Source organism: Paramormyrops kingsleyae, unplaced genomic scaffold (genome assembly GCF_048594095.1).
Source record: "Paramormyrops kingsleyae isolate MSU_618 unplaced genomic scaffold, PKINGS_0.4 ups38, whole genome shotgun sequence".
Taxonomy (NCBI): domain Eukaryota; kingdom Metazoa; phylum Chordata; class Actinopteri; order Osteoglossiformes; family Mormyridae; genus Paramormyrops; species Paramormyrops kingsleyae.
Window position 1 is genome coordinate 547,401 of NW_027325976.1, and position 11,514 is coordinate 558,914.

The 11,514-nt window shown below is 46.5% G+C and overlaps 1 protein-coding gene across 1 annotated transcript; it reads left to right on the forward strand.

Moving 5' to 3' along the window:
• The first annotated feature begins 687 nt into the window (after nucleotides 1-687).
• On the forward strand, nucleotides 688-5,216 carry LOC140586304 (serine/threonine-protein kinase PLK3-like). The gene is made up of 9 exons (XM_072708116.1): nucleotides 688-780; nucleotides 1,361-1,459; nucleotides 1,553-1,669; nucleotides 1,760-1,889; nucleotides 2,056-2,143; nucleotides 2,242-2,337; nucleotides 2,467-2,662; nucleotides 2,758-2,884; nucleotides 2,976-5,216. Exons 1-9 carry the CDS (start codon nucleotides 688-690, stop codon nucleotides 3,110-3,112), a joined length of 1,083 nt encoding a protein of 360 aa, XP_072564217.1. The 3' UTR covers nucleotides 3,113-5,216.
• Nucleotides 5,217-11,514: the final 6,298 nt, after the last annotated feature.

Genomic DNA, 11,514 nt, shown 5'->3' on the forward strand with positions numbered 1-11,514 from the left:
TGTGAAATGTTTCTATTGAGACTGGGTTTAGATATTTTGTAATTCAGGTCTGTAGCCTAGTTAGATAAAAAAAAATTTGGTACCTTATTTAATTTTTATAAGCCAAGATATTATAGCGTTTAAAATGTGTCCGTGCTTGCGACTTGCTTATCATAAGAATCGTGTATATATGTATATATTTTTCACCTTTCCTTTTTTGTTATTAATCGTATACTAAGTATATTACGCCAGCACAATAAGAGTGCGATTACTAAATTAAATTATAAATATACTTAACTAAATGCAACTTAGATTCCCCTTTATAAAATAATACCATGGCAATAGCTTCATTGGCTAATTGCCGGCCTCCTCTCCGCGCGCCATTTACAGCCGCCGCGCGTGGTGTTTTTCCCTCCTTTGGGTTTGGGTACCTGACAGTAAAAGCGTGTCGGATGGCTGATTTAATATTCTCATGAAAACTAGAGGTGTATATTGTGAGTTATTGAAACTGATTTTTTTTTGGTCGAACTAATGCCAATGGGTGTGTTTGCAGAAACGTTTTATGTAATACCTGTGATTTTATGAAGGGAAAAAAAGTTTTTTCATGTTTTCGTTCGAATTTCCGATGCGTTACGTAATTATGGAACGTACCTTGTTCCGTTGCCAAGTTACTGGACGCCACTTCGTCGGTTTCTGTCTTACTGCAACATGGCTTGTCCTCAGCGGAGACACGAAGTTCCTGAGATCATCTTTGATCACAGAAATGAGCGATTTTACCGCAGACTCGAACTGTTGGGAGAAGTATGTACTATAAAGATACCGTAGATAATTAAGTTACAATTTGTCTTGTAGAGTAGAGGTCTGCAACGGGGCGGGACGCCCGCGGTACTCGCAGGACGCGGCGCGGGTCTACATTTGACAGTTTCTTGTGCCAGAGCGGGATGAAATATCAGTCCTGCGCAGACCTCTAGTTGAAATAAACGCAGAGCCGCGCCACAAATTTCAATGTTTCCCTATATTTCTCTCATTTTGACTGTGAAATGTTTCTATTGAGACTGTTTAGATATTTTTTAATTCAGGTCTGTAGCCTAGTTAGATAAAAAAAAATTTGATACCTTATTTAATTTTTATAAGCCAAGATATTATAGCATTTAAAATGTGTCCGGTATTTTTGGCACACCCTATACTTCAGCAGCCTTGCTTGCGGGATTCAGCAGGTGGGAGCTGGACAAATCATAACAGATGCGGACGGGAGCGGGTCGAAATATTACACATTTCTGCGGGAGCGGGATGAAAAATTATTTTTCATAGATTACGGAAAATGGGTAATCAATTACGTATGGCAGAAATTCTTAAATTCTTAATGCACTTGTGTTTTTAGGGAGGTTTTGCCCAATGTTTCAAGATGATGGACATTTTCACTGGAGAGATATTTGCAGTGAAGGTGATTCCGATAAAGCACTCTGATGGAATAAAAGAGGTATGTGGTCTGAATCCTGCTTGAAGTCAGCCCCCTCCACAGTTAAACTGCATTTCCCTTATGCTCATTGTGGTAACACGTCTGACATTTCAGAGTCTCCGAGAAGTGGTGCTGCTGAAGCTGCTGCAACACCAGCATGTTGTTAACTTCTCCCATCATGTAGAAGATGACAAATTCTTGTATATCTTCATGGAGCTGTGCAGTAGGGGGGTGAGCCCAGCTGTTTCTGGCCTTTGCAGACAGTTTGTTAAGGTTAAGACTCTATGTCGACTCACGCCATCCTTTCTTTTCCCATTCCAGTCGATGCTAGACCTCCTTCAGGAACGAGAAATCCTGAGCAAGCCTGAAGTGAGGTTTTACATGAGGCAGCTCATTGGGGCCTTACGACACATCCATGGCAAAGGCATTGTCCACAGGGACCTCAAATTAGGTATGTGTGCCTGCACACGTGATTTGTTTAATTCTTCACATGTTAGTGTTGGCATTTTACATGGCATTTCCTGTGTGGTTTATATGATTGCTGCCTGCTGTTGTATTCTGCAACTGTTTAATGTCTGGTGTTATTAGGTGAAATATTTGAGTCATTGGTCTTTCAGAGAACTTATTATTAACGGAGGCCTTGGAATTAAAAGTGGCCGACTTTGGACTGGCCACCAAGCTGGAGCCACTGGAAAGCAGGCAGAAGTGGGTTCTTTTTCTTAGATTCTCCAGCAAATCTTTCAAATTGCTCATGCGGCAGGCTGAAACACATGTATACTGTTTTCCTTTTGTGTGTGTTGTAGACGCTTTTGTGGGACGAGAGAGTATGCGGCTCCTGAAGTGTGGAAGATGGAGGGACACGGGCCAGAGTCAGATGTCTGGGCGCTGGGGTGTATCATGTATGTATACCTTCTCAATCGTCCTCACAGTCAGAGCCAGAGTCAAGAATGATATCTGAAATGCACCAATGCAGAATGTTGTTATATGCAAATGAAACTCAAATGCCGTTGCTGACTTTCTCGATACAGGTATACGATGCTTGTTGGTGCATACCCCTTTGATGGCGACGCTGAAGAAATCAAGCAGCGTGTCACTAAAGTAGAGTACACTCTACCCAAGTCCCTCTCCTCATCAGCCAAGAAATTGATTTCTTGGATCCTGCAAAAGAATCCACAGGATCGGCCCACATTGGAGCAAATCCTGAATCATACGTTCTTCACTAAGGTACATGCAAACTGCTGGTCTGCTGAGTTCAATAGTATTCATGCGTCCTGAGGAATTGCTTTGCTCAACCGAAACATCTTAAACTACAACCCTAGGGCTTCACTCCTGAGGAAATCCCATCAAACAGCTACCACAAGGTGCCAAGTTTCAGCACAGTTAAACGTGTAAAGCACTTCTTCGTCAGGCTGTTCCGCCGCATATTTCGACAAAGGAGACCCAAAGGTAAGTAAGCTCCTTCAACACAAACCTTGCTAGTCTAGTATCTCTCAGTTCATCAGGCTCAGATACCTGATTTTCCCATGTGTTCTTGCAGATATGCCCCACTGTGAATTGAACATGAAACCCAGCAGAGAGAACAGCGGCCCTTTCGTCTACAGCAGGGCTGTCCTAACTTTTTTTAGTGAGGGTCACATACGGAAAAATATTCCGAGGGCTGGGCCAACTTACTAGGTATCAGCTATGTATGGGGACGCTCGTCGCTAATGGCTGCCTAGCTCTGCTCGTCCGCGCGTCCCATCCACCTTTTTGTCCTTTAGTCTGTCCCCTTGTCACTCTCCCGTTCGCAATTTCGCACGATTTCGGCGCTTGCCCTGTTATTCCTCCTGATGGCTGCTAATCAGCGTAGACCTCGCCCAGCCCTTTCCAGGCCGGAGAAGAAAGTTCCCCGCTCTGATGGCGGCGTTACTGAGGAGGCCCTTTCCCCTCTCCTGGCTCCCTTTCTCGCGGAGATGAAGAACTTCGTTTCCGAACAGGTGAACTCGCTAAATGGCACGCTCCAGCAACACCATTCGGAGCTCCGTGCTGACCTGAACTCGCTGAGGGCAGACTTTAAATCTATACAAAAAGAAGTCGCCTCAGTGAAGGCTGTGACCGATCGGCACTCCAGGGAGCTGGCTGATTTTAATAAGGCTTTGCTTTCCCTGGATAACAAAATCACGGAGATTGAGGACCGCAGCCGTCGCCTCAATCTTAAAGTGGTTTGGATTAAGCTAGGGCGCGAAGGGGGCGATATGCGGTCTTTCCTTAATAAGCTCTGGCCGGCTATTTTCCCCCATCTTCCCAATTTCCTGCCAGCCATTGACCGTGCCCACAGGCTGTACGGCCGGTCCGAAACCTCTTCTCGCCCCTATACGCCAGTTATTTTATTTTATTATTAATGTACTGTTATGTGATTTTTTATTTTTTATTTTTTTTGCTTCTACTACTATATTAATTGGACGTTTGCTGTACTGCTGTTGCCCAGTTCGCTGACGGTTACTCCCATTTGCCGTTTTTTCCTGCTCTGTACACGGGGCAGCAAGCAGTGGCACGGGGTCAGTTTTATTTTACTTCCGTTGCTGTTACTCAGAAAGAGGTGGGGGACGTGTGCGCACAGTCAGTGTGTTTTGCGGCTTGGCTTCGGGCGCCACGTGCGCGCAGTTTCCGACATCGGTCGGAGGGGGCGGGAGGGTAGATGTTCTGGACCTGGCAGCAGAACCATTTACCTTTCTATTGTGTTTAATGTTGCTGCTGCGTTGCCGGTCTGGAGCATGGGTTTGGGGAATTGTTGTGTTTGTTTGGGGGGGTGGGAAGGGGGTTTTCCCTGAGACACACTTCCTAAAGTTACGGTTGACCGACCAGGGCATTCAGCCTCTGGTGCATGCCTGGCATATTGAGACTTTTATTTATTTTTATTTTTTATTTTTTCCTTGTTTACACCTTACTGTCTGTTCTGTTTTGATAATGGTCAATATAAATATAGCTTCATGGAACGTTAGGGCCCTGAATACCCCCGAACAACAACTGTCCAGTGTGACTGAATTTCTGAAAAGGCAGCACGCTGACCTTGCCTTTTTAATTGAGACCCATTTACTCCAGCGAGATGCACTGCGGGCGGCCTCCAGGTTCTACAGGGTTGTCTCCACTTCATCAGCTTCCTCGCGTAGATGTGGGGTGGCCATACTGGTGAGGCGGACCCTTCAGATTCATATTCTCAATTCCGGGGCTGATGCTGATGGCAGGTACTGTTATGCCCTCTCCGACCTGGGGGGCAGGAAGGTCTGCTTTGTTGCTGCATACGCTCCCACTGCCCCACGCACCTCATTCTTTCAGGATCTTTCTGACCACCTTCTTAAATTTCAAGACTTGGACTTTGTTATTGGAACTGATGCTAACGCTGTCCATGATCCTGTCCTTGATAAATCTCCCCCTCTCGTGGGTAGCCTTGCTGCCCCCCTCTACACGTTCCCTGTATAAATTCGTGGAGGTCCTGAATTTGGTCGACTCATTCCGCCTAATTAACCCTCCGCTAGAGAATTTTCCTTCTTCTCACCCCGCTTCAACTCCCAATCTCGCATAGACTACATCTTTGTTTCTCGATCTGTTGCCCCCGCTGTTTCTACGGCTTCTCTGATCTCTTCTTCTTTATCTGACCACAAGTGTGCTCTCCTCCACTTAGCTGTACCTTCTCTTTCTCCTCGGGCCCCACGATGGAAGCTCAATACTTCTTTGCTTCGAAACTCCAAATATATATCCTATTTGATCCCTAGACTTGAAGAATTTATTTCAATTAATTCAGGCTCAACTGATGACCCAGTCTACTGCTGGATGGCGATAAAGGGCTTTCTCTGTGACACCACGGTTGCTTTTGCCAGTGGCCTGGCTCATGAATGTCGCCAGAAGATCTGTGATCTCGAAAGGCGCCTAACTCACTTAGAGAGTGTTCGTCCTGCAGTGATTGATCCGGATCATGAGACCCTCATCTTAAACACAAGGGCAGAGCTAAATATTCTTCTGTCACGCCGTGCCGAGTTTTTGGTTCATCGCACTAGGTCTCGATATTATGTCTTGGGTGCTAGGCCCAGTAAGTTGTTGGCTCTCGGCTCCGGCAATGTGACTCTTTCTCCACAATCTCTTCTGTTAGAACCAAGGATGGAGCTCTCACCACTGACCCACAGGAAATTAACAGTAGCTTTTTTCAATTTTACTCATTTATTCTCCCCTCCCACTGTCTCTCCACCCTCTGACCCTGATTTGTTTCTTGATTCTGTACCTCTTTCTTGTCTCTCAGGCCCAGAAGCCTCTATGCTCGAGGCTCCCCTTTCGATGTCAGAACTTAAAGAGGCTCTGGACTCCATGAGCCCTGGGAAGTCTCCAGGGCCCGATGGCCTCCCTCCTGAACTTCTTTCTGCCTTCTGGAAGCAGCTCTCTACCCCGCTCTTCCACATGCTGAATTCTGCTATTTCTGCCTCCCATCTCCATCCTTCTCTTAATCAGTCCTTGATGACTTTGTTGCTCAAACAGGGTAAGGACCCCTCAGATTGCTCCAGCTATCACCCATTGTCCCTGATGAATTCAGACATCAAACTGTTTGCCAAGGTGCTTGCCCGTCGACTGCAGGCGGTGATTTCCAAATTGATTCACCCGGACCAAACTGGCTTTATTAAATCCCGTCATGCGGCCGACAACATCCGTCGCCTGCTGCATGTACTTCACGCTGCTCCTTCCTTTCCCTTCCCTGCTGCCCTTCTCTCTCTAGACGCAGAGAAGGCTTTTGATATACATGTTTTGAACATTGGAGGCCGCCCCATCTCTTCCTCGCCGTGGTCTCAGTCGGGTATCTCCACCCTGGGTGACATTTTTGACAGCTCTGGTCTCAAATCATTCCAGTCTCTTATGGTCACATTTAATCTTCCCTCTTCCTCATTTTTTTCTACCTCCAGCTAAGGTCCATGCTTAGGGCCTGTAATATCTCTTTTTCCTCGCCTCTTCCGTTTCACCCGCTGTGCAGATTTGCTCTGTCCTTTTCCGCCGTTTCTAAACCCGTGTCCAGTCTCTATTCCCTCCTAGACGCAGAGAAGGCTTTTGATAGGATGAATTGGTCATTTTTGTGGAGAGTCTTGCATAGAATGGGCTTTGGCCCTTATTTTAACAACCTTGTCCAGACTCTTTACTCCTCCCCCTCTTCTGTCCTTTTGACCAATGCCAACATCTCTCCTCCTTTTCGGCTTCTTCAGGGGGCCAGGCAGGGCTGTCCCCTCTCCCCCCTACTCTTTAATCTGTCGTTGGAGCCTCTGGCTGCTGCCCTCCGCCACTCAGACCTTATTTCCCCCATCCTAGTGAAAGGTGTCCCTCAGTCAGTTTCTTTATACGCTGATGATTTGCTCTTCTACCTTGGCAACGCTCCTGTAGATCTTCCTCATGTCCTTAACCTATTTCAAACATGTGAATCCCTGTCTGGCTATAAGATTAACTGGGCAAAATCCTCTCTCCTTCCATTGAATCCTGCCTGCCACACCTCTTCACTTCCTCCTTCTATTCCCCAGGCGAGGTCTTTCAGATACCTGGGGCTGGACATCTATCCGTCAGTCCCAGAGCTCACAGCTGCTGGCTTCCGCCGCGTTCTCGAGGGCATTAAAGCCTCGATCTCCTCGTGGTCTTCTCTTCCCCTTTCATTTCGGGCTAGGCTGGCCGTTATTAAGATGAACGTGCTCCCGAGAATTAATTTTATTAGTTCCATGCTTCCTCTCTCCCCTCCACCTGGGTACTGGGCCTCTGTCAAGTCTGCTATTTCCACATTTCTTTGGGATGGCAAGAGACCCTCCGTCAGACACTCTACCCTAATCCACGACCGGTTGGATGGGGGTGTCTCTCTCCCGGACTTCGAATTTTACCACCTTGCTTTTACCCTGAGGCCGGTTTGAAGCTGGATCAGTCCTCCCCAGCATCCACCCGCCTGGCTTCCTATCGAAGCAGAATTTGCTCTCCCCCATCGTCTAGCCTCGCTTCCTTTCCTCCCTGTTAAATTAAAATCCATCTCTGCCTCCGTCGGTCCGATTATCTCTCATGCGCTTCGCACCTGGAGAAGGGTTGAGAAATTGTTGGGCCCCTTCCCAAAATGGCATCCCAGCGTTCCGTTGCTCCACAATCCTGTCTTGAACATTGGAGGCCGCCCCATCTCTTCCTCGCCGTGGTCTCAGTCGGGTATCTCCACCCTGGGTGACATTTTTGACAGCTCTGGTCTCAAATCATTCCAGTCTCTTATGGTCACATTTAATCTTCCCTCTTCCTCATTTTTTTCTACCTCCAGCAGAGGTCCATGCTTAGGGCCTGTAATATCTCTTTTTCCTCACCTCTTCCGCTTCACCCGCTGTGCAGATTTGCTCTGTCCTTTTCCGCCGTTTCTAAACCCGTGTCCAGTCTCTATTCCCTCCTAGAAGCAGAGAAGGCTTTTGATAGGATGAATTGGTCATTTTTGTGGAGAGTCTTGCATAGAATGGGCTTTGGCCCTTATTTTAACAACCTTGTCCAGACTCTTTACTCCTCCCCCTCTTCTGTCCTTTTGACCAATGCCAACATCTCTCCTCCTTTTCGGCTTCTTCAGGGGGCCAGGCAGGGCTGTCCCCTCTCCCCCTTGCTCTTTAATCTGTCGTTGGAGCCTCTGGCTGCTGCCCTCCGCCACTCAGACCTTATTTCCCCCATCCTAGTGAAAGGTGTCCCTCAGTCAGTTTCTTTATACGCTGATGATTTGCTCTTCTACCTTGGCAACGCTCCTGTAGATCTTCCTCATGTCCTTAACCTATTTCAAACATGTGAATCCCTGTCTGGCTATAAGATTAACTGGGCAAAATCCTCTCTCCTTCCATTGAATCCTGCCTGCCACACCTCTTCACTTCCTCCTTCTATTCCCCAGGCGAGGTCTTTCAGATACCTGGGGCTGGACATCTATCCGTCAGTCCCAGAGCTCACAGCTGCTGGCTTCCGCCGCGTTCTCGAGGGCATTAAAGCCTCGATCTCCTCGTGGTCTTCTCTTCCCCTTTCATTTCGGGCTAGGCTGGCCGTTATTAAGATGAACGTGCTCCCGAGAATTAATTTTATTAGTTCCATGCTTCCTCTCTCCCCTCCACCTGGGTACTGGGCCTCTGTCAAGTCTGCTATTTCCACATTTCTTTGGGATGGCAAGAGACCCTCCGTCAGACACTCTACCCTAATCCGCGACTGGTTGGATGGGGGTGTCTCTCTCCCGGACTTAGAATTTTACCACCTTGCTTTTACCCTGAGGCCGGTTTGGAGCTGGATCAGTCCTCCCCAACATCCACCCGCCTGGCTTCCTATCGAAGCAGAATATGCTCTCCCCCATCGTCTAGCCTCGCTTCTTTTCCTCCCTGTTGAATTAAAATCCATCTCTGCCTCAGCCGGTCCGATTATCTCTCAGACGCTTCGCACCTGGAGAAGGGTTGAGAAATTGTTGGGCCCCTTCCCATAATGGCATCCCAGCGTTCCGTTGCTCCACAATCCTGTCTTGAACATTGGAGGCCACCCCATCTCTTCCTCGCCGTGGTCTCAGTCGGGTATCTCCACCCTGGGTGACATTTTTGACAGCTCTGGTCTCAAATCGTTCCAGTCCCTTAAGGTCACATTTAATCTTCCCTCTTCCTCATTTTTTTTCTACCTCCAGCTAAGGTCCATGCTTAGGGCCTGTAATATCTCTTTTCCTCGCCTCTTCCGCTTCACCCCTGTGCAGATTTGCTCTGTCCTTTTCCCCCGTTTCTAAGCCCGTGTCCAGTCTCTATTCTCTCCTCCCAGATCCTCTCATAACCTCTCCCCATAATTTCTGTCTGGCAGAGGGAGCTCTCTCACACCCCTGTCCTATCTTGGAGTGTTATTTTTCATAATATTAAAAACTGCTCTAAAATCCCAATCACCAGCAAACACAATTTAAGTTTGTTCACCGATTATACCCCACTCCCCGGAAACGCCATCTCATGGGCTTAGAGCCTGACCCCTTATGTCACCTCTGTCCCCTTCAGGTCCCTGGTACCTTTCTTCATATGTTCTGGGACTGTCTCCGCAGCGCTGCTCTTTGGGATTATGTGGCCAGATCTCTCTCTTCAGTTCTTTCCTCTCCCATCCCTCTGTCTCCCGTGGTCCTTCTTCTCCTGGACTTCTCTTCTCTCTCTCTATCTCGCTTCCAGCGGAGGCTCCTGATGTCTGCCTCGTTAGCGGCTAAGCTGTTATTAGCCTCTCGTTGGAAGTCTCCTGATCGTGCCATTCCCACTGTCTGGAAGTCCACCTTTCTTGATCTGCTTCTGCTGGAAATCTCTGCGGCCCGGATTAACAATTCGTCTGCTTCTACGATCCAGAGCTGGCTCCGTGACGTGCAGCTGGTAGAGGACTGGCTGCGGGTCACGTCCTGAAGCTGTATTCCTTTTTTTTTTATTGATTTAAGTATGTTATCTCTTTTCTCCTCAGTTTTTTAGCTGCGCCCTTTGGGGCTTGGGTGTGCCGGTGACCATTTGTTGGTCTCCTTTGAGGTGCTGTCTCAGGGTGTATTGAGGGGTGGGGTGGGGGGTCGAATATGGTTTTGTTTGTTTGTAAAAAAAATTAGCTATGTATGGGCTAATCTCTTTGTATTTAAGTTCAATCAATCAAATCTGGTCAATAAATGATAATTATGCTTAATAATTTAATGTGTTTTAATCATGCTATATCATGTTTATTTTATATCATAAAAATTTAAATGTTCATTTGTCCTGGCTGTCATATGTGTCTTAAATAAATCAGTGTGATTTTTTTACTGTGACTATTGTCTATTGGCTTTTTATTCTTAACCCAGAGGGATTTTAATATTTATTATTGTCTATTATTGTTTGTCTGGTGTGTGTGTGTGTACAGTAACGTGGTTTATGAAAACACTTAAAGAGCCAATCATAACGCATTCTTCAGTTACATATGTGTATAAAACCTAACTGTGTGGTCCAACCTCCAGTAGAGTTAACAGGAGTCCCATGTTCAGTAAAAGGACGGAAATACTGGAAAGCATCTGACTGGGGATCTCTGATTATATGCATTAGAACATAAGAACATAAGAAATTTACAAACGAGAGGAGGCCATTCGGCCCATCAAGCTCGTTTGGGGAGAACTTAGCTAATATCTCAGAGTTGTTAAAATCTTATCTAGCTCTGATTTAAAGGAACCCATGGTTTTAGCTTCCACTACAATAGCAGGAAGACTATTCCATACTCTGACTACACGCTGTGTAAAGAAGTGCTTCCTCAAATTTGTTTTAAAATGTTCTCCCGCTAATTTCCACTTATGGCCACGAGTTCTAGTATTTAGACTAATATTGAAATAGTCATTTGGCTGAACAGCATCCAGACCCGTTAGAATCTTATAGACCTGAATCATATCCCCCCTTAGTCTCCTTTGCTCAAGGCTGAACAGATTCAGTTCCGCTAACCTCTCCTCGTAAGACATTCCTCTAAGACCAGGAATCATTCTCGTAGCTCTTCGTTGCACCTTTTCTAAGGCAGCAATGTCCTTCTTGAGGTATGGTGACCAAACCTGCACACAGTATTCTAGGTGGGGTCTTACCAAGGAATTATATAAGTGTAACATCACCTCCCTTGACTTAAACTCCACACATCTAGAGATATAACCCAACATTCTGTTCGCCTTTTTTATTGCTTCCCCACATTGGCGAGAGTGGGACATGGAAGCATCAACATACATACCGAGATCTTTCTCGTAATCAGCTACCTTTATTTCAGTGGAACCCATAAAATATCTGTACTGTATATTTCTGCTCCCTGCATGGATTACCTTACATTTATCTGTGTTAAATTTCATCTGCCAAGTATCAGCCCATTCGCTAATTAAATCCAGATCCCGTTGAAGCCTCTCTGCTGCTTGATTAGTATCTGCTACCCCGCCCACCTTAGTGTCGTCTGCAAATTTAACCAGTTTACTGTATGTATTCGTGTCAATATCATTAATGTAAATTAGGAACAATAGTGGTCCTAAAATTGAACCCTGCGGTACCCCACTATAAACGGAGGCCCACTGTGACATAGTGCCTCTAATAACTACTCGC

Coding starts and splice junctions, on each gene's coding strand:
- LOC140586304 (XM_072708116.1), top strand. CDS start 688: ATGGCTTGTCCTCAGCGGAGACACGAAGTTCCTGAGATCATCTTTGAT. Junction 1,670..1,759: donor TGGAGCTGTGCAGTAGGGGG/GTGAGCCCAGCT, acceptor TTCCCATTCCAG/TCGATGCTAGACCTCCTTCA. Junction 2,885..2,975: donor TCGACAAAGGAGACCCAAAG/GTAAGTAAGCTC, acceptor GTGTTCTTGCAG/ATATGCCCCACTGTGAATTG.